A 26,380-nucleotide genomic window follows, 5' to 3' on the forward strand; every position below is an offset into this window, starting at 1 on the left:
ATCGCTCAGTCCCCTCGATCACAGGTACAAACTTCCCCAAGATCGCTCAGTCCCCTCGATCACAGGTACAAACTTCCCCAAGATCGCTCAGTCCCCTCGATCACAGGTACAAACTTCCCCAAGATCACTCAGTCCCCTCGATCACAGGTACAAACTTCCCCAAGATCACTCAGTCCCCTCGATCACAGGTACAAACTTCCCCAAGATCGTTCAGACCCCTCGATCACAGGTACAAACTTCCCCAAGATCGCTCAGTCCCCTCGATCACAGGTACAAACTTCCCCAAGATCGCTCAGTCCCCTCGATCACAGGTACAAACTTCCCCAAGATCGCTCAGTCCCCTCGATCACAGGTACAAACTTCCCCAAGATCGCTCAGTCCCCTCGATCACAGGTACAAACTTCCCCAAGATCGCTCAGTCCCCTCGATCACAGGTACAAACTTCCCCAAGATCGCTCAGTCCCCTCGATCACAGGTACAAACTTCCCCAAGATCGCTCAGTCCCCTCGATCACAGGTACAAACTTCCCCAAGATCGCTCAGTCCCCTCGATCACAGGTACAAACTTCCCCAAGATCGCTCAGTCCCCTCGATCACAGGTACAAACTTCCCCAAGATCGCTCAGTCCCCTCGATCACAGGTACAAACTTCCCCAAGATCGCTCAGTCCCCTCGATCACAGGTACAAACTTCCCCAAGATCGCTCAGTCCCCTCGATCACAGGTACAAACTTCCCCAAGATCGCTCAGACCCCTCGATCACAGGTACAAACTTCCCCAAGATCGCTCAGTCCCCTCGATCACAGGTACAAACTTCCCCAAGATCGCTCAGTCCCCTCGATCACAGGTACAAACTTCCCCAAGATCGCTCAGTCCCCTCGATCACAGGTACAAACTTCCCCAAGATCGCTCAGTCCCCTCGATCACAGGTACAAACTTCCCCAAGATCGCTCAGTCCCCTCGATCACAGGTACAAACTTCCCCAAGATCGCTCAGTCCCCTCGATCACAGGTACAAACTTCCCCAAGATCGCTCAGTCCCCTCGATCACAGGTACAAACTTCCCCAAGATCGCTCAGTCCCCTCGATCACAGGTACAAACTTCCCCAAGATCGCTCAGTCCCCTCGATCACAGGTACAAACTTCCCCAAGATCACTCAGTCCCCTCGATCACAGGTACAAACTTCCCCAAGATCGCTCAGTCCCCTCGATCACAGGTACAAACTTCCCCAAGATCGCTCAGTCCCCTCGATCACAGGTACAAACTTCCCCAAGATCACTCAGTCCCCTCGATCACAGGTACAAACTTCCCCAAGATCACTCAGTCCCCTCGATCACAGGTACAAACTTCCCCAAGATCGTTCAGACCCCTCGATCACAGGTACAAACTTCCCCAAGATCGCTCAGTCCCCTCGATCACAGGTACAAACTTCCCCAAGATCGCTCAGTCCCCTCGATCACAGGTACAAACTTCCCCAAGATCGCTCAGTCCCCTCGATCACAGGTACAAACTTCCCCAAGATCGCTCAGTCCCCTCGATCACAGGTACAAACTTCCCCAAGATCGCTCAGTCCCCTCGATCACAGGTACAAACTTCCCCAAGATCGCTCAGTCCCCTCGATCACAGGTACAAACTTCCCCAAGATCGCTCAGTCCCCTCGATCACAGGTACAAACTTCCCCAAGATCGCTCAGTCCCCTCGATCACAGGTACAAACTTCCCCAAGATCGCTCAGTCCCCTCGATCACAGGTACAAACTTCCCCAAGATCGCTCAGTCCCCTCGATCACAGGTACAAACTTCCCCAAGATCGCTCAGTCCCCTCGATCACAGGTACAAACTTCCCCAAGATCGCTCAGTCCCCTCGATCACAGGTACAAACTTCCCCAAGATCGCTCAGACCCCTCGATCACAGGTACAAACTTCCCCAAGATCGCTCAGTCCCCTCGATCACAGGTACAAACTTCCCCAAGATCGCTCAGTCCCCTCGATCACAGGTACAAACTTCCCCAAGATCGCTCAGTCCCCTCGATCACAGGTACAAACTTCCCCAAGATCGCTCAGTCCCCTCGATCACAGGTACAAACTTCCCCAAGATCGCTCTGTCCCCTCGATCACAGGTACAAACTTCCCAAAGATCGCTCAGTCCCCTCGATCACAGGTACAAACTTCCCCAAGATCGCTCAGTCCCCTCGATCACAGGTACAAACTTCCCCAAGATCGCTCAGTCCCCTCGATCACAGGCACAAACTTCCCCAAGATCGCTCAGTCCCCTCGATCACAGGCACAAACTTCCCCAGGATCGCTCAGTCCCCTCGATCACAGGTACAAACTTCCCCAAGATCGCTCAGTCCCCTCGATCACAGGTACAAACTTCCCCAAGATCACTCAGTCCCCTCGATCACAGGTACAAACTTCCCCAGGATCGCTCAGTCCCCTCGATCACAGGTACAAACTTCCCCAAGATCGCTCAGTCCCCTCGATCACAGGTACAAACTTCCCCAAGATCGCTCAGACCCCTCGATCACAGGTACAAACTTCCCCAAGATCGCTCAGTCCCCTCGATCACAGGTACAAACTTCCCCAAGATCGCTCAGTCCCCTCGATCACAGGTACAAACTTCCCCAAGATCGCTCAGTCCCCTCGATCACAGGTACAAACTTCCCCAAGATCGCTCAGTCCCCTCGATCACAGGTACAAACTTCCCCAAGATCGCTCAGTCCCCTCGATCACAGGTACAAACTTCCCCAAGATCGCTCAGTCCCCTCGATCACAGGTACAAACTTCCCCAAGATCGCTCAGTCCCCTCGATCACAGGTACAAACTTCCCCAAGATCGCTCAGTCCCCTCGATCACAGGTACAAACTTCCCCAAGATCGCTCAGTCCCCTCGATCACAGGTACAAACTTCCCCAAGATCACTCAGTCCCCTCGATCACAGGTACAAACTTCCCCAAGATCGCTCAGACCCCTCGATCACAGGTACAAACTTCCCCAAGATCGCTCAGTCCCCTCGATCACAGGTACAAACTTCCCCAAGATCGCTCAGTCCCCTCGATCACAGGTACAAACTTCCCCAAGATCGCTCAGTCCCCTCGATCACAGGTACAAACTTCCCCAAGATCGCTCAGTCCCCTCGATCACAGGTACAAACTTCCCCAAGATCGCTCAGTCCCCTCGATCACAGGTACAAACTTCCCCAAGATCGCTCAGTCCCCTCGATCACAGGTACAAACTTCCCCAAGATCGCTCAGTCCCCTCGATCACAGGTACAAACTTCCCCAAGATCGCTCAGTCCCCTCGATCACAGGTACAAACTTCCCCAAGATCGCTCAGTCCCCTCGATCACAGGTACAAACTTCCCCAAGATCGCTCAGTCCCCTCAATCACAGGTACAAACTTCCCCAAGATCGCTCAGTCCCCTCGATCACAGGTACAAACTTCCCCAAGATCGCTCAGTCCCCTCGATCACAGGTACAAACTTCCCCAAGATCGCTCAGACCCCTCGATCACAGGTACAAACTTCCCCAAGATCGCTCAGTCCCCTCGATCACAGGTACAAACTTCCCCAAGATCGCTCAGTCCCCTCGATCACAGGTACAAACTTCCCCAAGATCGCTCAGTCCTCTCGATCACAGGTACAAACTTCCCCAAGATCGCTCAGACCCCTCGATCACAGGTACAAACTTCCCCAAGATCGCTCAGTCCCCTCGATCACAGGTACAAACTTCCCCAAGATCGCTCAGACCCCTCGATCACAGGTACAAACTTCCCCAGGATCGCTCAGTCCCCTCGATCACAGGTACAAACTTCCCCAAGATCGCTCAGTCCCCTCGATCACAGGTACAAACTTCCCCAAGATCGCTCAGTCCCCTCGATCACAGGTACAAACTTCCCCAAGATCGCTCAGTCCCCTCGATCACAGGTACAAACTTCCCCAAGATCGCTCAGTCCCCTCGATCACAGGTACAAACTTCCCCAAGATCGCTCAGTCCCCTCGATCACAGGTACAAACTTCCCCAAGATCGCTCAGTCCCCTCGATCACAGGTACAAACTTCCCCAAGATCGCTCAGTCCCCTCGATCACAGGTACAAACTTCCCCAAGATCGCTCAGTCCCCTCGATCACAGGTACAAACTTCCCCAAGATCGCTCAGTCCCCTCGATCACAGGTACAAACTTCCCCAAGATCGCTCAGTCCCCTCGATCACAGGTACAAACTTCCCCAAGATCGCTCAGTCCCCTCGATCATAGGTACAAACTTCCCCAAGATCGCTCAGTCCCCTCGATCACAGGTACAAACTTCCCCAAGATCACTCAGTCCCCTCGATCACAGGTACAAACTTCCCCAAGATCGCTCAGACCCCTCGATCACAGGTACAAACTTCCCCAAGATCGCTCAGTCCCCTCGATCACAGGTACAAACTTCCCCAAGATCACTCAGTCCCCTCGATCACAGGTACAAACTTCCCCAAGATCGCTCAGTCCCCTCGATCACAGGTACAAACTTCCCCAAGATCACTCAGTCCCCTCGATCACAGGTACAAACTTCCCCAAGATCGCTCAGTCCCCTCGATCACAGGTACAAACTTCCCCAAGATCGCTCAGTCCCCTCGATCACAGGTACAAACTTCCCCAAGTTCGCTCAGTCCCCTCGATCACAGGTACAAACTTCCCCAAGATCGCTCAGTCCCCTCGATCACAGGTACAAACTTCCCCAAAAAGGTGCAGTCATCATCAAGGACCCTTGCCAACTGGGATGTGCCCTCTTATTGTTACCTCCACTGGAAAGGAGATGTAGGAGCCTGAACGTTTACTTTCAACTTTAATGTGCCCAGTACTCAGTTCATAAAGTTTCCTCCCCTTCAACAACAGATTTCTCAGCTGTTGACAAAGGCAAATTCCTAATGTTTGCACTATTTAGTTTATTTTGGTAATTCATATTATGTTTTGTTGGAGCAAGAATGCCAATGGATCACTCGGATTAAGTGTTTTTACTGAGTTACGCCAGTCATGGTCGAGCTGGAGAAGAAAAGAGGAAGTGACGAACCAGGCTGACTAAAACGCACACATGGAAACCTCTGCAGAATACAGAGTGCCTCCCACACATCGGTGGCCTTTGAGCTTTGTTACAGTTCAGGTTTGTCATGTGGTGAAACAAGATATTTCCTATCAGTCAGTGATAATAGATCTGATTCTAATCAAGAATTGTTGAAGCTGGGTCACTAACAACATTTAAATAGAACAATACAGCACAGTACAGGCCATTCGGCCCACAATGTTGTGCTGACCTTTAAACCCAGCCTCCCATATAACCTATCCTCCACCTTAAATTCCTCCATATACCTGTCTAGTAGTTTCTTAAACTTCACTAGTGTATCTGCCTCCACCACTGACTCAGGCAGTGCATTCCACACACCAACCACTCTCTGAGTGAAAAACCTTCCTCTAATATCCCCCTTGAACTTCCCTCCCCTTACCTTAAAGCCATGTCCTCTTGTACTGAGCAGTGGTGCCCTGGGGAAGAGGCGCTGGCTGTCCACTCTGTCTCTTCCTCTTAACAAAGTATCTAATTGAGTGCCTAGGCACATAAGGTTGTATACTGAGTGCTGAATGATGGGTCCCCACTGATCAGTGTGAATGAGTTGGGCTGAATGGTCTGTTTTATGCTGTTCATTTCTGTGACTCTGTCAGTCAGTGATTTTTGTGAAAGATAAGAACATACCTGTCAAATCTGTCAGATTTCTTTGAGGGTGGCTGGATTGACAGTGAAGGGCACCTCTGGATTTCATGCTGTCGCAAGCTGGTGGGTCCTGGGATCGGATGTCCATGCAAGGAGGAGACACGACAGCTGGGAGCTTGGTGACCCATCATTGACTAGTCTGGCGGCCGACACTGAAAACTGGAGCCCGAAGTCCAAATGGAAGTCTGGAAGTCAACGCCCAATGGCGAAAGCAGCCCGGAGAGCTGATCAGCAGTTGGAGGACTTTCTCTGTGTCTCAGTGGGTGAGAGAGACAAGGGGATTGTTTTGTTTTGCTGTTGTTGTGTTCTCTGTTGTTTTGCTGAGCATCGTGGGTATGCTACATTGGCACCGGAATGTATGGAGACACTTTCAGGCACATCCTTAGGTGTGTTGGGTGTTAATGCAAAACAAATGCATTTCACTGTATGTTTCCATGTATGTGTGATAAATCTGAATCTAAACCTAATTTCAACAGGTAAACTTCTGGATTTCGTAAGAACAATAGGATCATGCTAGCAAGTAAACTGGATTTGGTAGGACCAATAGAATCATGTTGGTATGTTAAGAATCCAAATAAAGAACAAAGGGATCATTAACATATAACAAATCTCCAGAAGCGTTCACATCAAAGCTAGTGCACAAGAGTGGGTGAGCACAGAGACTGGACACAAGAGTGGGTGGGCACAGAGTGTAGACACATGAATGGGTGGGAACAGAGAGTGAACACGAGTGAGTGGGCATAGACTGGACAGAAGAGTAAATAAGCACAGAGTGGACACAAGAGTTGGTGGGCACAGAGACTGGACACAAGAGTTGGTGGGCACAGAGAGTGAACACGAGTGAGTGGGCACAGAGTGGACAGAAGTGAGTGGACACAGAGAGTGGTCAGAAGACTGAGTAGGCATAGAGTGCAGACACGAGTGGGTGGGCACAGAGTGTGGACACAAGAGTTGGTGAGCACAGAGACTGGACAGAAGAGTGGGTGAGCACAGAGACTGGACACAAGAGTGGGTGGGCACAGAGTGTAGACACATGAATGGGTGGGAACAGAGAGTGAACACGAGTGAGTGGGCATAGACTGGACAGAAGAGTAAATAAGCACAGAGTGGACACAAGAGTTGGTGGGCACAGAGAGTGGACACAAGAGTTGGTGGGCACAGAGAGTGGACACAAGAGTTGGTGGGCACAGAGATTGGACACAAGAGTTGGTGGGCACAGAGAGTGGACACAAGAGTTGGTGGGCACAGAGAGTGGACACAAGAGTTGGTGGGCACAGAGATTGGACACAAGAGTTGGTGGGCACAGAGAGTGGACACAAGAGTTGGTGGGCACAGAGAGTGGACACAAGAGTTGGTGGGCACAGAGAGTGGACAAATGAATGGGTGGGCACAGAGAGTGAACACGAGTGAGTGGGCACAGTGGACAGAAGTGAGTGGACACAGAGAGTGGTCAGAAGACTGAGTAGGCATAGAGTGCAGACACGAGTGGGTGGGCACAGAGTGTGGACACAAGAGTTGGTGGGCACAGACAGTGCACACAGTGGCTGGGCACAGAGGGTGGGCTCAAGAGGGAGTGGACATGGAGAGTAGACAAAAGATGTTTCTGTTGTTGGGGTGATGTTTCCTTTGGATTGGTACATGGAATTATCACATTGCAGCCATGAGTGAGACTTGGTTGCAGGAGGGGCAGAACTGACACAATGTTCTGGTGTACCATTCTTTTAGGTGTGATAGAGCAGGAGGTATGAAACAGGCAATGGTGGCATTACTCTTCAGGGAAAACGTCATGGCAGTGCTCAGACAGGACAGACTGGAGGCTCATCTATTGTGGCTTTATAGGTAGAAATGAGGAATAAGAAAGGGATGACCACATTAATAGGATTATATTACAGACTGATTTTATACAAAACTTTCAACAATTGCATCTTCTAAATCTTCATTTTCATTGTAACGTTCAATATGATTGTCACGACTTCCAAATTCTCCGTAGTTCCTCACTTGTTGAAAGAATATAGAGAGCGCTAACCCAGGTGCAGATCAATGGCACTAGACAGAATAACACACAAACTGCTGCAGGGACTCAGCAGGCCAGGCAGCATCTATGGAAAAAAAAACCCATTCCTGTTCCGATATGTCCATCCATGACCTCGTCCACCGTCATGATGAGGCCACACTTAGGTTAGAGGAACAACACCTTGTATTCTATTTGGGTAGCCTCCAACCTAATGGCATAAACATCGATTTTTCATATTTCCAGTAATGCCCCCTCCCCCATTTCCCATCCCCTATTCCCTCTGACATTTCATCTCCTTGCCCACCCATTGCCTCCTTCTGGTGCTCCTCCAGCTTTATCTTTCTTCCATGGCCGTCTGTCTCTTTCACCAATCATCTTCCCAGCTCTTTGCTTCATCCCTCGTCCTCCAAGTTTCACCTATCACCTTCAGTTTCTCTCTCCTCTTCTCTACCTTTTAAATCTATTGCTCTGCTTTTTTTCTCCAGTCCTGCTTAAGGGTTTCAACCTGAAATGTTGACTATACATTTTTTCCATAGATGCTGCCTGGCCTGCTGAGTTCCTGCAGCATTTTGTGTGCATTGCTTGGATTTCCAGCATCTGCAGATTTTCTCGTTTGTGATTAGAGTAACAGAATAACTAGAAGGGCTGAAGGGTCTATTCCTTTGCTGTACTGTTCTATGTTCTATGAATGCTCCAAATGTGCCAGTGGCATGTAATCAGGCAGAAGTTGGTAGCTCACCGCTGGCTGCAATTCTGGGTTAATGGACTGAATGACTGGCTGCTGTGCCTCACTTTCAAAGCCTCTGTAATGAACTAAGAATGTACTCGAGTGTACTGAGGTGATGAACTCTATTTTATAAATGTTTACTTTTCTCCTTTATAAAGTTCTCATTTAGTTTGAGCACACAATCTCAGTTTCAAAGAGGAAAGTCTACTGACTTGAGCCAAGCTTACATTGAAGTGATGAGTTTCCACAAATGGATAAAATTGTGTGCAAACTGTCAGTGAATTTTATATACATTCTTTCTTAGTGTGCGTTTCTATCTCTTTTGTATTCACTCTGTTTTCTTTTCTGTGCTGGATTAAACCTCCGTTATTCTACACTCTCCTCAGCTGGCCTATCTCAGTCGCAGCCTCTCACTGGCTTGGATGCTAATGTCATCACCAGGTCACCTCTCCTCTGGCTGGTCTTCATTCACACAGTCAACAACTCGTCATATAACATCTTTCAAGCTTGAAGCAGAGGAAATAGGAGAACAAACGGCCAGGGAGCAACATAGCAAATTCGGGAGCAGTTTATTTCAAACCAAATACATTGTCCCTGATCCTGTTTCTGCGTTTACTTCCCATCAGCTATTCCCTGCTCTGCACCACTTCCATTCCTCATCATGGCCCCGAAATCCTCAGCTTCTGCATCTACAGATTGCAATGGCTTCCATTGTGTTTCCCCCACCCCACCCCCGTGTTCGCTCAGCAGAATACAAGTTGTATTATGTTTAACTGCAGACTGCTGCAACATTCTTGGACACAGGGACTTAGACTAAATATGTTTTTGTGACAGTATTTTACTGATATCTTATACGTGCTATATGTTCTTTATGCTGTGTATGACTGTTGGTACTGTGTTTTGTAGCTTGGCTCCAGAGTAATGTTGTTTCATTTGGCAGTATTTGAATGACAATTAAACTTGAACTTGCAGTGACCTCAACTCTCAAGCTTAGAAAACCTAAGTATGGTTGGTTGAACTGGAGCCAATTCCTACACACCATCATCCTTAGCACTTGATGGTCAGCAAGGGCAAGATGGACTGAAGAGCCTGTTGTTATGCTAGATGATTCTCGGATATCTGACATATTGGGCCATTTTATGCTACAGTTATGGCAGGCAAACAGGTTCAAATGTTCTTAAACAGAAGATCTGGCATATATCAGGCAAACCAGCCTCCTCTCCATTGACACTGCCTGCACTTCCCGCTGCCTCAGGAAAGCAACTGGCATAATCAAGGTCCCTCCTAGCTTGGACATGCTCTCTTCTTCCCTCTGCCATTGAGTAGAAGGCACAAAACCTTGAGAGTTTGTTGCACGAGGCTCAAGGACAGCTTCTATCTTGCTGTTATCAGATTCCTGAATGTCTCTCTCATACGGTAAAGATAAACTCTTGAGCTCTTTTTAGCCCTCACACGCTCTTTGTCTACCTCACTGAGACAAAGAGCATTCCGTTTTCTCTTTTCACTACCTTAGTGTACCGATCTGCGGAAATATCTATCTGGGTGACACATAAGCATAAGACTTTTCACTCTGAGTACATGTGACAATATAGTATTAAACTGATTCCAATTCCAAGAAAACAACAGAACACTGGGAATACTCAGCAGGTAACATCTGTGGAGAGAGAAACATAGTTAATATTTTGGACTGACGAACTCTCATCAGGGTTGAAAAAGGTTTGAAATCAAACCTATTTTCTGTTGCAGAGATGTGTAAGGATGATAGAGCAAAGGGAATGTCTGTGATAAGGTGGGGTCCTTGTGAGATTGAATGGCAGAGAACAGGAAAGCCTTGTTAACATTGGATGATCTGTCACTGTCACAAAGGAACTCCCTGGGAATTTCCAACACTATTTTAGTTTAGATTTCCAACAATTACTGCGTTCTCTATTTCATGTCCTACAGTTTCTTTTTTTTCTCTCAACTCTTTTAAAATTCATCTTTTTCTTCTAATGCTCCTTGATTTAACAAGCCACCTGTTTCCCCTCCCCAGCTTCTACCTCCACAAAGCCCCCACAGCCATGACCACCACCTCGTTAGCTATTCAATCAAATCTCCCCTTACCTCTTCCTATCTCCACAACCCCCAGACAGTCAGCACCACCATCTCATGTGGATTCGAACATGTGTGGTCCCCACCTGCTACAGGTGCTATCTGTTTTTCTCTCCACCCTCCCCTTCTCTACAAGTTAAAGTAGATTTGATTTCTAACTTTTCTTGATTCTGATGGAATATCAACAACCTGGAATGTCACCTTTGGTTTCTCCCTCCATGGATATTGCATGACCAGCCGAACATTTCCAACATTTTCTGTTTTAATCTGAGATTTCCGGCTTTAAGATCCACAGATTATGTATTAATAATAATGTATGTATTGTATTATTATTATTATTATTATACAATATTATATATTTATATAATAATTATGTATTTAAATAATGCTTATCACTTGGCTGAAAGAGTTATCTACCAGCATTTACTAAATTCCTGCTCTTGCCAAATTCTCCTTTCCCTTCTACTTCGCAAGTTGCCCCTTTAGTACAATCATCCTAGCCTTGACTAACGTCCCACCCAACCACACTGGAGGCAGTCAAGGAAGGAAGAGGCAAGCCATGATCAGATGACTCATAGTCATCTGGGACCATCAAGGTACAAAGGTCTCAAAGCAGACAGCCTGACTGAGCGGAAGCCGAAAGGAACAATTGAGAAGCAAGGAGGTAGCTAAGTTCAACCGAGTCTAAATTCACTGCTCCAAGGAGATGTGGAAGGAACTTCCTCTGCTGTGGGATCTACTTTCTAAATAAAACAAAAGATTTAGAGAAAACTCCAGCTGATATCACCATTTGATTTATAAATATGCATGGAAGTACACTCTCTTTCAACACTTTATTAAATTTCTTATTAACGTAAGCCATAAGGGAAGCATTAGATCACCAAAGTGAGAGGCAGGTTTGCAACACTTTACATGCTGTTTACTGAAAAACTCTTCTGAATACAGGCTGGGAAATGGCAAATACTCCCTACTCCTCTGGGAATATTTGGATAATAGTATCCTTCAACACTTTCTGCGAAGCTAATGGAACTGCAGAGACTGGGACACAATTCACAACTAAAGATGACATCCTGTTGCAGTCTGCTGCTGCAACAATTGAGCATACCTCACAGTCAGTGGGCCAAACACTCAACTGTTAGCTATTTCCAAACCAAAAAGGCAGCATAAGGCTGCCCTTTCTATACTTGAACACAAGAGAATAGGAGCAGGAATAGGCCACCTGGCCTCTCAAGGCTGCCCCATTATTTAATATGATCTATGCTGCCCTCAACGCCTCTTCTGTGCCATGCCCAACATCCATTCCCTTCACTTTGTCCTGCCTCCATAACCCTCTGCAGTAGAGAATTACAGAGATTTCACTGCTCTCTGAAGGAAGTTTCTACATTTTAAATGACTCGCCCTTCATCTTGAAACCTTGATCCATTGATTGAGATAGTCCACTACTGAAAACATCTCAATATAAAGGAGAACTGTGACATTTCGAAGCATATGATTTAAGATAGTGTTGGTGAAGCACGGTGTCAACTTGCTGGCAAAAAAAACTATAAATTACTTTATTAATCACACTTTTTCTTGGATACAATAAATAGCCTGTAACTTCCCTTTCGGAGTTGAGCTTTTGAACCGCCTGCACAATTTGGCAAATTTGTGATGTGAACAGAAGTCTCAGAAGTGCAGGATGGTGGTGGGTATGGGCCAAATCGAGGCTGTCGGGCCCAGGCCCGAGAGTGGAGAATGAACCAGTGTTTAGCCTTAGCTAGAGCTGACTTGGAGGTAATTTGAAGTGGCACTACCGAAGTAAGGCAGATTCAGGTCGGCAGGGCCCAGACCCAGGCCCAAGAACAAGGAATGGCCCAAGGTTTGACTAATTTAAGCACCAGGCCAGATTGAAAGGTTCAGGTACAGGCCAAATAGAGGCAGTGGGTCCTGGACCCCAGAGCATATCGAAGCAGCAGGGGGGGCCTAGGTGCAAAAGTGAGGAACGACCTGAGGTTTAGCTGATTTAAGCACCAGGCAGATTGAAAAGGTCAGTGTTGTGGAGCTGGTGGAGAGGAATGTGAGGAATGGCCCAGTGTTCAACTTGCTGCTCCATGAAGTTTACTTGTCTTTGCGCTGAATTAAGGCTGCAGCCTACAACTAATTGGCTTCTGAATCGGCTGCAGTGATGACTAGCTTCATGGCTGTGCACTCACTTTTGTGAACTTTAGTTCTGAATCTATTTACTTACTTTTATTGTTTTCATGATTTGTGTTTTTTTTGGCTCATTGGGTAATTGATGGTCTTCTTTTAAATGGGTTCTATTGGGTTTTTTTGTTTTGTAGTCGCTTGTAAGGAGGCAAATCTCAAGGTTGTATGTAGTATATATATTTTGATAATAAATGTGCTTTCAACTTTGATACTGTTTTACAAACAGCTATACTTGTGAATTTCACTGGGTTGAGTAACCCAGTATCTAATTTTAATAGTTTGTCCGCTATATAAAATCAGAGTCAGCTACTCCCTGCTGAGTTTAGCTGGTATTGTGGATAGATTTGCTTAATCTCCTGTAAGTTTTAATGTCAGCCATAATCAGGTCAGAATCAGAATCAGATTTAATATTCCCCATATGGCATGAAATTTGTTAACTTCATAGCAGCAGTACAATGAAATAATGATAAATAAATTTAGAGAAAAATGAGTTCCAATAATTATATACATGTTTATTAAATAGATATGTTAAAATATGTAGTGCAAAATAACAGAAGTAAAAAGTAGTGAGGTAGTGTTCATGTCACATGAAAAGATTCTGGGCATCTTGCTGCTACCTGGACCCCAGAGTGATTTTGACTGCTGACTGTGGCCAGGTCCAACAGTTAGTGCTACTGAATTGCAAGTCTAGGGTTCAATTCCACCCCCAAGAGCTGTCTGTGTCAAGTTGGTGAAGCTTTCCAGAGGGTTTTGTCTGAATGATATGGTTTTTATTCACATCCCAAAGATGCAATGGTCAGTTACTTGACTGCTGATAATTATCTGATATCACCAGGGTTCCTCACTGCCCATCATGACACATGGCAGAAGATTGGTGTTAAAAGAGGCTTCACTGTCCCCACAAAGGCTGTGATATCAAACTGATGAACACTTGATGCAAATTAACAGTGAGTGATATTCCCAAATGTTGAATTCTTCCACCTTGTTAACTTGAGAAAGCAGTGTTGCTGGAAACATCCCTTACTTCACTAACACTTTCAGTTTGACTGCCATCACCATATAACAGCAAGCAGCTGTGCTGCGATCTCAGAATCCAATTTCAATCGTCTCACCTCTGTACTTGACTCCCAGTGCTCAATCAGTGGCGTGAACAGGCACTTGCTCATTTACAGAGGATACTGCATCAAGTGAAGTCAGAAATAAGGAATCCTACTCATTAAGGAAGCAACCTCTCTTTTCTCAGTAAAATCAGTTGACAAAAATTCCACCCTATTACAACTACACACACAGTTCTACATATTTATTGGGAGCATACCTGAGTTAGGCATTGAGTTAGTAATTGGGCTTTGGGATTAGATGAAGTTTATTCAGCTTGTGGATAGGTGGGAAGTCACACTTATCCCTCAGATTTGCAGAATGTATTTTGAAATAAACAGTACCTGTGTCAAACAAAAAACACAAGCTTAAAGATGATTCTATAGAGCACAATCATAAATCATAAAGTCAAATGCTCTTCAAACATCAGGGAACGTGCTACTTAAGCATGAAGTGCCTCTCCTTTGCTCAACTTGTTCTGGTTCTAACCTGTGAGTTTATGGCACATTAATGAAAGTAGAACAACTTAAGGAGCCACAGAATTAATTCACAGTGGGAGAACATTCTGTCCATTGAGTCCATGCCAGCTCCCAACAAAGCAAATCCCACCAGTCCCATTCCCACTCCAAATCCCACCAGTCCCATTCCCACTCCCCTCTGACTGATCCCACCAGTCCCATTCCCGCTCCAAATCTCACCAGTCCCATTCCCACTCCAAATCCCACCAGTCCCATTCCCACTCCAAATCCCACCAGTCCCATTCCCACTCCCCTCTGACTGATCTGTATCACGTGTCTCTTGATTCTTACCCATAATAAGGGACAAATTACAGTATTTTATAAACAGAAATGCACATTTATGTGGGATGTGGGAAGAAACTAGAGCAGATGGGTGAAGCCCACAGAATATGCAAACTCTACACAGACAGTAAATATGAATTACTGGAGCTGGAGGGCATCGTTACTAACCACTGTGCCATTCGTGGAGAGATAACTGACAATGAGATCCTAGAATAGGTAATTAAAAATTTGACCAAACACAGAGGTTTGAGGATTGGGGAAGAATTCTAAGGGACCGCATATTTGGTTAGACAAGGACTGATTAGGGATAGTCAACATGGCTTTGTGCGTGGTAGATCGTGTCTAACCAATCTTGGAAGTTACCAGGAAAGTTGATGAAACCAAGGCAGTAGATGTTGTAATCATGCACGTTAGCAAAGCCTTTGACAAGGTCCCTCATGGGAGGTTTGCCAAGATGGCAGTTGCTTGTCATTCAATACGAGGTGGTAAATTGGATTAGACATTGGCTTTAAGGGAGAATCCAGAGAGCCCTCTCTGTCTGGAGGCCTGTAACTTTGTAACTAGTGATGTGCCACAGGGATCGGTGCTGAGTCCATTGCTGTTTTGTCATCCATATCAATGATTTGGATGATAATACGGTCAACTGGATCAGTAGCTTTGTGGATGACACCGAGATTGGCGGTATAGTGGGGAGTATGAAGACCATCCGTCCTGGCAGCAGGATCTGCACCAGCCGTTGAAATGGGCTGAAAAACTGCAGATGGAATTTAATGCAGACAAGTGTGAGGTGTTGCAATTTGTGAGGACAAGCCAGGGTAAATCTTACACTGTGAGGGTAGGGCGCTGAGGAGTGTGGCAGACCAAAGGGATCTAGGAATACAGGTCCATAATACCTTCAAAGTGGTGTCACAGGTAGATAGCGTTGTGAAGAAAGCTTTGGGCACATTGGCCTTCCTAAATTAATGTATTGAGTACAGTAGTTGGGATGTTACATTGAAATTGTTTAAGACATTGGCAAAGCCTAATTTGGAGTATTATGTGCAGTTTTGGTCACCTAATTAAAGGAAGGATGTCAATAAGATTGAAAGAGTGCAGAGAAAATTTACAAGGATATTGCCAGGACTTGAGGACCTAAGTTACAGAGAAATGTTGAATAGGTTAGGATTTTATTTCCTTGAACGTAGAAGATTGAGGGATTTGATAGAGGTATACAAAATTATGAGGTGTATATATAGTGTAAATGCAAGCAGGCTTTTTCCACTGAGGTTAGATGAGACTATGAGAGGTTATGGGTGAAGGATGAAAGGTGAAAGGTGAAAGGTAAAATATTTAAGAGGAACATGAGAGTGTGGAATGAGCTGGCAGCGTACATGGTGAATGTGGAGACAAATTCAGAGAAATTTGTAATGATATATGGATGTCTATGGTCCAGGTGCAGGTTGATGGGACAAGGAAGATTAATAATTTGGCATAGACTAGATGGGCCAAAGGGTCTGTTTCTCTGGTGTAGTGTTCTATGACTCTACGATTGAATTAAAAATAAGAAAGGAGTAGAGGGTGCAGGAACATGGCCAAAGAATTTGAAGACACCTAAAGGTCAGCAGAGTACATAGTTAATGGAGCTTTTGCATCTGAACACAGGATAGCCAGGTTAATCCTGACCATGGTGCTGTTGATGTAGAATTTACTCATTCTCGCTGTGACCAAGTGGGTAGTTTTTCTTATGCATTATAGATTCCTTCCACTTCCCAAAGAAATGCATTTCAATAGGTTATTTCACCAGTGTAAATTGCCACCAGTGTGTAGGTGGATGGCAGAATGTGGGCGAGTTTAAAGGAACCTTGAGATTAGTAGGATGAGTGTGGACAGCTGGATGGTGATTATAATGACTTGGTTGGACAAAGGGCCTGTTTCCATGCTGTATGAATCTGTGAGATATGTGCAAAGTTCAAAAAAGTTCACAAAATAAAATTTACCACATACAGCCTACAGATTCTTCTTCCTGCAGGCATACTCAGCAAATCTATAGAACAGTGACTGTAACCAGGAGCAATGAAAAATAAACTGTGAAAATGCAAATATCAATAAAGAGCAATAAGTAACAAGAGCATGAAATAACAAGATTAAGAGTCCTTGAAGTAAGATCATTGGTTGTGGGAACACCAGGAATATTTATCCCCTTTTCAGGTATGTATCAGTACAAACAAAATCCAGAATGAGCTGATCAAATTATTCAGTGAACAAATGCCTCACTGCTTTGGAGAAGGGAACAGGGTACAATCTGATCAAATGGATGACAAATTGATAACAGTCATTGGTCCTGAAGCCAATCCAGGCCATCTGTCTGGGAGAATGGGGCTTGAAGTGAGACAGAATACAGGAAATATGATTCTATTGTACACTAGGATGCAAGGATGAACCCAGGTGGAAAATACTAACCGTGGAAGAGTTTGGACCCTGACCCACTGCTCCAGGACTACGGTAGAGACCACAGCTACATTCAGCTTTGGCATGGGTGTGATTTCACAGGGGTCTTGACAAAGTGGATAAGGAGAGGACATTTCTCTTTTGGGAGGATCTCAAATGAAGGTCCCAGTTTGCAAAAGGTTCCTTTCATTGACAGCAGAGATGAGGCAAAATTTTGCGCTAAGAGGCCTGTGATTTTTGGAAAAGATCAAAGGGTGGTAGAAGCAGAGTCTTTGAATATTTTTTTCAGGCAGACTGAGACAGATCCTTGGTTTGCAAGGTTGTGTAATGTAGGTAGGGATTGGAGGTTGAGGTCAAGCCACCATATTGCTTATTTCTCTTCCTGATGTCCTATGTTCAAATGCTTAGATCAGTAACTTTTTAGATCAACGAATTTTCAGGGATTGATGCTCATAACTACTGTGCTAGATAAAGATGGTTACCGGATCTGCAACATAGAAAAACAGTTTGCACTTGGCATAGTATTGAGCAGAGTAATAACATGAGCAATTTATTGAATATGGTATAAAACAAAGCTTTATGCAAGGTGATGACTCATGTTAAGCAATATGCAGAGTGAACTGTTGTCCAATGCATTAATAGTTTTGAAATGTACAATATGTCCTTGATGGGAAGGGAAGTTTGATTAAATTGATGAGTAGTTAAACGGTGATGAATTGACATGAGGTATATGGTTAAAGACATGAAACACTGAAAATTTTCAATGAGTCATAAAGTGAATTTGAAATAAAAATGAACTGCTCTCAGTAATGGTGACCATGAAAACCACTGGCCTGTTGTTAAAAAAACATTCATTCACTAATGGTACTCATGGGACAATTGGATCCTCAAATTCCTAACCAGAAGACCACAATCTGTGCGGATTGTTAACAATATCTCCTCTTCGCTGATGATCAGCACTGGTGCACCTCAGGGAAGTGTGCTTAGCCCACTGCTCTACTTGCTCTATACCCATGACACTGTGGCTAGTTATAGCTCAAATACAAATTTGCTGATGATACAACCATTGCTGTATCTTAGATGGAAATGAGAGGGCACAGAGGAGAGTGAGATGTACCAGCAAGTTGAGTGGTATCCCAGCAACAACCTTGCACTCAGTGTCAGTAAGACGAAAGCTGATTATGACTTCAGAAAGGGTAAGATGAGGGAACACACATCAATCCTCATAAAGGGATCAGAAGTGGAGAAAGTGAGCAATTTCAAGTTCCTGGGTGTCAAGGTCTCCAGGATCTAGCCCAGTCCTAACATATCAATGCAGCTATAAAGAAGGAAAGGCAGTGGCTATATTTCATTAGGAGTTTGAAAAGATTTGGTTTGTCAACTAAACAACTCAAAACCTTCTACAGATGTACCATGGAGAGCATTCTGACTGGCTGGATCACTGTCTGGAATGGGGGCAGAGGAGCTACTACACAGAATTGAAAGAAGTTACAGGAATTTGTAAAATCAGTCAGCTCCATCTTAGCCTCCATAGTACCCAGACATAGAACACAGAAAACCTACAGCACAATATGGGCCCTTCAGCCCACAATGCTGTGTGGAAAATGTACTTACTTTAGAAACTACCCAGGGTTACCCATAGCCTTCTGTTTTTCTAAGCTCCATGTACTTATCCAAGAGTCTCTTAAAAGACCCTATAGTATCCGCCTCCTCAAGGAGCCTTCACATCTTTAAGGAGTGGCGCCTCAGAAAGACTATGTCCATTATTAAGGACCCCCAGCACCCAGGGCATTTTTACCATTAGGAAAGAGGTACAGAAGCCTGAAGGTACACAATCAGTGATTCAGGAACAGTTTCTCCCCTTCTGCCATCCAATTCCTAAATGGATATTGAACTCACAAACACTACCTCACTTTTTTATATGTATTATTTCTGTTTTTGCTCTATTTTTAATCTATCCAATATACATCTATACATTTACATCCCTGATATATTTAGTTTCTTCCCCCCCAGCTTTTTTTTCTCTCTCTGCCCATCACTCTTTGCCTGTTCTCCATCTCCCTCTGGTGCTCCCCTCCCCCATTCTTTAACCCTAGGCCTCCTGTCCCATGATCCTTTCCCTTCCCTGGCTCTGTATCCCTTCTGCCAATCACCTTTCCAGCTCTCAGTTCCACCCCACCCCCTCCGGTCTTCTATTATTTTGCACTTTCCCCTCCCCCTCCTACTTCCAAATCTCTTACTATCTTTCCTTTCAGTTAGTCCTGACGAAGGGTCTCGGCCCAAAATGTCAACAGTGCTTCTTCCTATAGATGCTGCCTGGCCTGCTGCGTTCCACCAGCATTTTGTGTGTGTTCCTTGAATTTCCAGCATCTGCAGATTTCCTCGTGTTTACATTTACAGTAATTGGTTTTATTTATTTATTTCTATATTATCATGTATTGCATTAAACTGCTGCTGCTAAGTTAACAAATTTCATGACAGATTCCGGCGATAATAAACCCGATTCTGATTCTGAATTGGCCGATATGTGACTCCAGCCCAAGCATGTGGTTGACACCTAAATGCTTTCTAATCCAGAAAAACACTCAGTTCATAGGCCAATTACGAGGCCCCAAAACATCTTCTATCCTGCTGTTATAAGACAATTAAACAATCCCCAAGTACGGACTCTTGATCTCATTATCTAACCCATTATGGTCTTGTACTTTATTGCCCACCAGCACTGTATTTTCTCTGTAACTGTAACTCTTTATTCTGTATTCTGTTCTTGCTGTCCCCAGCACTGATGTGATGTGATGTACAGATAACAAGCAAAACAACTGTTTTCATTGCATCTCAGTATAAGTGACAATAATAAACCAATTCACCAGGAAGGAACGTACTTTCCTTGTAGGCAACAATATGCACAACCTGGGAACAAATCAAACACAATGGGCCAATGATATGGTCTGCCAGCTACTTACCAGCCTGATTGGTGGTTACATTGACTGACACGTGTTGCGGCAAAAACGTACTCTTGCCCGAAACTCCGTTGACAGCCTGAATCTCAAAGGTATATGGCGTGTGTGCCCAGAGGCTACTGATGAAGACTCTGGTTTCAGTCAGACCATACTGCCTGGGCACAAACTCGACGTTCTCATCACATCGTGTGCATAACTTGCGGTTGCTGTGGCACTTCTTGCAGATGATGTTGTACATGACGTCGTCTCGCCCACCAACGTCACGTGGTGGGTGCCATTCCAGAGTGATGGAGGTCTCATTTACACTGGAGATCACATTCCGTGGGCCTGAGGGAACACCTGCAAACAATGACAGAATGATATGAATATATCGCCCCAACAACAAACAGAGAACAGTGCAAACAGTGCAACATCAATATAGTTTACATTTAGAGCCTCATAAAAGAATTACCACAAATGAGTGTCATCATCCGGCAAACGATGCAAGAATTGGTTGGTCAATGTTGCACCCTGGCTTACTGTAATCCTCTGAATACTGCTAAGGCCTGCTCAGCCACTTTGTCGATGGGTTTATAGAAACAGCTCTCACCTCCACTTTCAACAGAGCATTACAGGTCCTAATAAATCTCCAAGTGAAAATATTTCTTATTATTGCCACTCTATATTTTAGTCTCTGAGAACAGTATGAGAGCATCCTTCAGGAGGGTGAACTCACAGTAAGCATCTTGCCACACAGTGCACCCTGTCAAGAACTGAGGCACTCATGCTAATCATCTGGCTGGATTGTTTACTGATATCTCACTTCAGCAGTCTGAGGTACCCAACTGCTTCAAGCAGGCTCCAGTCATACTGGTACCCAAGAAGACATCATAACCTTCTTCAATGACTATTGTCCAGGAGCACTTATATCCACTGTGTTGAAATGCAGTGAGAGGTTGGTAATCAAGCATATCAACTCCTGCCTGAGGGGTGACTTGGAGCTGCTCCAATTTGGAAAACAGTCACAACAAGCAACAGCAGATGCCATTTCACTGACTTTTCATTCAGCTCAGCAACATCTGGACAATGAAGATGCATCGTCAGGATGCTCTTCATTGATGATAGCTCAGCATTCAACCATATTTTCTGCTATTTACCGTATTTATAAACTAATCACTAAGCTCCAAGACTTAGACCTGTACAACTGGGTCCTTGATTTCCTCACTTGTAGACTCCAGTCAATACGGATTGACTACAACATCACCAGCAGGGCTGTATACTCCGCCTCCTGCTCTACTTGCTATGACTGTGCGGCTAAGCACAGCTCCAATGCCATATTTATGTTTGCTGACAGTACCACTGTTGTTGGTCGAATCCAAGGTTGTGAGGAATTGGCATATAGGAGAGGGATTGAAATTCTAGTCAAATGGAGCTACAACAATAACCTCTCACTCAATGTCAGCAGAACCAAAGAAGGAACCAGGAGGAAGACACCAAAGGTCCACGAGCCAGTCCTCTTTAGGGGGTTGGAGGTGAAGAGGGTCAGTAACATTAAATTCCTTTACATTATCATATCAGATGATCTGTCATGGGACCAGCACACAAGTGCCATCACAAAGAAGCCACGGCAGCACCTCTACTTTCTTAGAAGTCTATGCAGATTCAGCATGTACTCTGAAACTTTAACAAATTTCCATAGATGCACAGTGGAGAGGCTCCTGACTGGTTCATGGCCTGGTATAAAACAATGGCGAAGACTGGAAAAGCCTGCAGAAAATGGTGGATACAACCCAATTCTTCATAGGCAAAGCCCTCCCCACCATTGAGCGCATTTGCAATGAGTGCTGCCACAAAAATGCAGCACCTGTCGTCAAGGACCCCAGCATCCAGCTGATGCTTTCCTGCTGCTGCTACTGGGAAGGAGGGTCAGAGCCTTAGGAACAGTTATCACCTTGAACTATCAGGATCTTGAAGCAGTATGGTTAACTTCACTCACCTCAATTCTGAACTGATCCCGCAACCTATGGACAAACTTTCAAGAAGTTAACAACTCATATTCTCTGTATTATTTATTTACTATCTATTTATTATTATTATTGTATTCCCACATATTGTATTTTATTGCACATTGGTTGTTTGCCAGTCTTTGTGTGCAGTTTTTCACTGGCTCTTTTGCACTTTTTCGTTCTATTGTGAATGCTGGCAAGAAAACTAATCTCAAGGAAGTGTATGGTGATACAGATGTACCTGATAATAAATTTACTTTGAACTCTGAGATCTGCTGTAAATGACCACGAATAATCATGTCACATTTCATACACTCAATAATGAAAGTAAGTTTTTATTCTTACACTTACTTTAGCAAAACCTTTATAAGCATCTACTTCAGCAGCAGCTTGTTTCTGTTCCACTAAGAACAGACTACAATCTTCCTTACAATAAAAGACCCTCAAAGTTGTTCATGTCTGGTAAACCACTATTCCCTTCCCAAGCTTTTTCAACAATCTTGAGAAGGCAGTGGCTGTCAGCCATCACCAGGGATCTATAAAACTGTAGTAAAATCTCCTTTCTTTTTGTAGTCTATCCATATGAATTAATTTGTGCACAACAGAACAGTTTATTTTGCCATCCCAAAGGATTATGTCTGGTGGGACATAGTTTGTGATTCAGCAATGCTTCTTCTCTAGCTCTGCATCAGATGAAAATAGAAAAGGCAATGGTTCTACTAATTCCATCATTATTTCATTCAGCTTTGGACTATGATCAATCAGTACCCAGTACTTTATGTAGGATGTGGGCACCACTTATAAAGCCAACATTATTGATTATTCCCAAGACACGGGCTGAATCAGAATCAGGTTTATTATCACTGGCATGTGATGTGAAATCTGTTAATTTAGCAGCAGCAGTTCAATGCAATACATAATCTAGCAGAGGGAGAAAAAAATAATTAAAAAAAACATAATAGTAAATAAACAAGTAAATCCATTACATATATTGAATAGATTTTTTTTAAAATGTGCAAAAACAGAAATACTGTATATTAAAAATAGCGAGGTAGTGTCCAAACCTTCAATGTCCATTTAGGAATTGGATGGCAGAGGGGAAGAAGCTGTTCCTGAATCACTGAGTGTGTGCCTTCAGGCTTCTGTACCTCCTACCTGATGGTAACAGTGAGAAAAGGGCATGCCCTGGGTGCTGGAGGTCCTTAATAATATACACTGCCTTTCTGAGACACCACTCCTTGAAGATGTCCCAGGTACTTTGTAGGCTAGTGCCCAAGATGAAGCTGACTAGATTTATAACATTCTGCAGCTTCTTTCAGTCCTGTGCGGTAGCCCCTCCATAGCAGACAGTGATGCAGCCTGTCAGAATGCTCTCCACAGTGCAACCATAGAAGTTTTTGAGTGCATTTGTTGACATGCCAAATCTCTTCAAAATCCTAATTATAACCACTCTTTTGCCTTCTTTATGACTACATCAATTTGTTGGGACCATGTTAGATCCTCAGAGATCTTGACACCCAGGAACTTGAAGCTGTTCACTCTCTCCACTTCTGATCCCTTATGAGGATTGGTATGTGTTCCTTCATCTTACCCTTCCTGAAATCCACAGTCAGCTCTTTCGTCTTACTGACATTGAGTGCCAGGTTGTTGCTGTGACACCACTCCACTAGTTGGCATAATTCACTCCTGTATTCCCTTTCGTCACCACCTGAGATTCTACCAACAATGGTTATATTGTCAGCAAATTTGTAGATGGTATTTGAGCTATGCCTAGTCACATAGTCATGTGTATACAGAGAGTAGAGAAATATCTTGAGCTGCATTAGATAGGTCAGTTTTCATCTGTTTGTTGAGGATAAGAGATATTTTGAAGGACATTCATATTGCTAGGAAAGGGGGATCTCCATCCTTACAGTGCATTAAGGTGAATATATCACCAGGGCACCCTTCAACTTTATGGGGAGGCTAGAAAGGAAGTTGTGGAAGCCTTTATAGAGATACTTGCTTCACCATTTGTCATTGGTGAAGTTCCCAAGGACAGGAAGTGGCTACGGTTGTTCCATTCTTTAAGAAGGGTAGCAAAGACTAGCCAGGAAACTACAGCCTGGTCAGCCAGATATGACTAGTGGGGAAATTACTGGGAATTCTGAGAAACAGGATTTAGCAAGCATGTGGATAAATAGAGTCTGATTAGGAGGAGTCCGCATGTGTTTGTGCATGGAATGCCTGATGTAACTTTTAGACATTTTTTGAAGGAGTAATGAAAAGCTAGATGAAGGTAGGGGAGTGGATATTGTTTCTTCGGTCAACAATGCCACAACACAACACAACACCCCTATCACCTTGCTGATGATTACACAGAAACATAGAAAACCTACAGCCCAATACAGGCCCTTAAGCCCACGAAGTTGTGCCAAACATGTCCCTACCTTAGAAATTATTAGGCTTACCTATAGACCTCTATTTTTCTAAGCTCCATGTACCTATCTAAAAGTTTTGTAAAAGACCCTTTCGTATCTGCCTCCACCACTGTTGCCGGCAACCCATTCCACACACCACTCTCAGTAAAAAACTTACCCTGACATCTCATCTGTACTTACTCCCTAGCACCTTAAACCTGTGCCCTCTTGTGGCAGCCGTTTCAGCCCTGGGAAAAAGCCTCTGACTATCCACACCATCAATGCCTCTCATCATCTTATACACCTCTATCGGGTCACCTCTCATCCTACGTCGCTCCAAGGAGAAAAGGCCGAGTTCACTCAACCTATTCTCAGAAGGCATGCTCCCCAATCCAGGCAACATCCTTGTAAATCTCCTCTGCATCCTTTCTATGGCTTCTGCATCCTTCTTATAGTGAGGCAAGCAGTGTACTCCAAGTGGGGTCTGAGCACGGTCCTATATAGCTGCAACGTTACCTCTCAACTAAATTCAATTCCACGAATGATGAAGGCCAATACACTGCATGCTTTCTTAACCACAGAGTCAACCTGTGCAACCGCTTTAAGCGTCCTATGGACTCGGACCCCAAGAGCCCTCTGATCCTCCACACTGCTAAGAGTCTTACCATTAATACTATATTCTGCCATCATATTTGATGTACCAAAATGAACCATTTCACAATTATCAGGGTTTAACTCCATCTGCCACTTCTCAGACCAGTTTTGCAACCGATCAATGTCTCACTGTAACCTCTGACAGTCCTCCACACTATCCACAACACCTCCAACCTTTGTGTCATCAGCAAACTTACTAACCCATCCCACCACTTTCTCATCCAGGTCATTTATAAAAATCACAAAGAGTAAAGGTCCCAGAACACATCACTGAGGCACTCTACTGGTGACCAACCTCCGTGCAGAATATGACCCGTCTACAACCACTCTGTCTTCTGAGGGCAAGCCAGTTCTGAATCCACAAAGCAATGCCCCCTTGGATCCCATGCCTCCTTACTTTCTCAATAAGCCTTGCATGGAGTACCTTATCAAATGCCTTGCTGGAATCCATATACACTACATCTACTGCTCTTCCTTCATCAATGTGTTTAGTCACATCCTCAAAAAATTCAATTAGGCTCATAACGCAGGACCTGCCCTTGACAGAGCCATGCTGACTACTCCTAATCATATTATACCTCTCCAATTGTTTATAAATCCTGGCTCTCAGGATCTTCTTCATCAACTTACCAACCACTGAGGTGAGACTCACTGGTCTATAATTTCCTGGGCTATTTCTACTCCTTTTCTTGAATAAAGGAACAACATCCACAACCCTCCAATTCTCTGGAACCTCTCTCATCCCCATTGATGATGATCATCGCCAGAGGCTCAGCAATCTCCTCCCTTGCCTCCCACAGTAGCCTGGGGTACACCTCACCAGTCCCGGTGACTTATCCAACTTGATGCTTTCCAAAAGCTCCAGCACATCCTCTTTCTTAATATCTACATGCTCAACCTTTTCAATCTGCTGCAAGTCAACACTACAATCACCAAGATCTTTTTCCATAGTGAATACTGAAGTATTCATTAAGTACCTCTGCTATTTCCTCCGATTCCATACATACTTTCCCACTGTCACACTTGATAGGTTCTATTCTTTCATGTCTTATCCTCTTGCTCTTCACATACTTGTAGAATGCCTTGGGGGTTTTCTTTAATCCTGCCTCCAAGGCCTTCACATGGCCTTTTCTGGCTCTCCTAATTTCCTTCTAATTTTCCTTCCTATTAGCCTTATAATCTTCTGGATTTCTAACAATACCTAGCTCTCTGAACCTTTTGTAAGCTTTTCTTTTCTTATTGACTATATTTGTTACAGCCTTTGTACACCACGGTTCCTGTACCCGACCATAACTTCACTGTCTC

The 26,380-nt window shown here is 44.5% G+C and overlaps 1 protein-coding gene across 3 annotated transcripts in view; it reads right to left on the reverse strand.

The window, feature by feature from the left end:
* The window catches only part of LOC132381635 (ephrin type-B receptor 1), a 653,754-nt gene that overhangs the window by 213,668 nt on the left and 413,706 nt on the right, over positions 1-26,380 (reverse strand). For 2 of the 3 annotated variants that reach the window (XM_059951218.1, XM_059951207.1), the window contains exon 5: positions 20,041-20,376. In XM_059951218.1, coding sequence (XP_059807201.1) covers positions 20,041-20,376 — 336 coding nt within the window. Of the gene's footprint in view, positions 1-11,057; positions 14,195-20,040; positions 20,377-26,380 lie in introns of those variants that run through there. The other variant, XM_059951227.1, reaches the window with a different exon arrangement.

Source organism: Hypanus sabinus, chromosome 2 (genome assembly GCF_030144855.1).
Source record: "Hypanus sabinus isolate sHypSab1 chromosome 2, sHypSab1.hap1, whole genome shotgun sequence".
Classification (NCBI taxonomy): domain Eukaryota; kingdom Metazoa; phylum Chordata; class Chondrichthyes; order Myliobatiformes; family Dasyatidae; genus Hypanus; species Hypanus sabinus.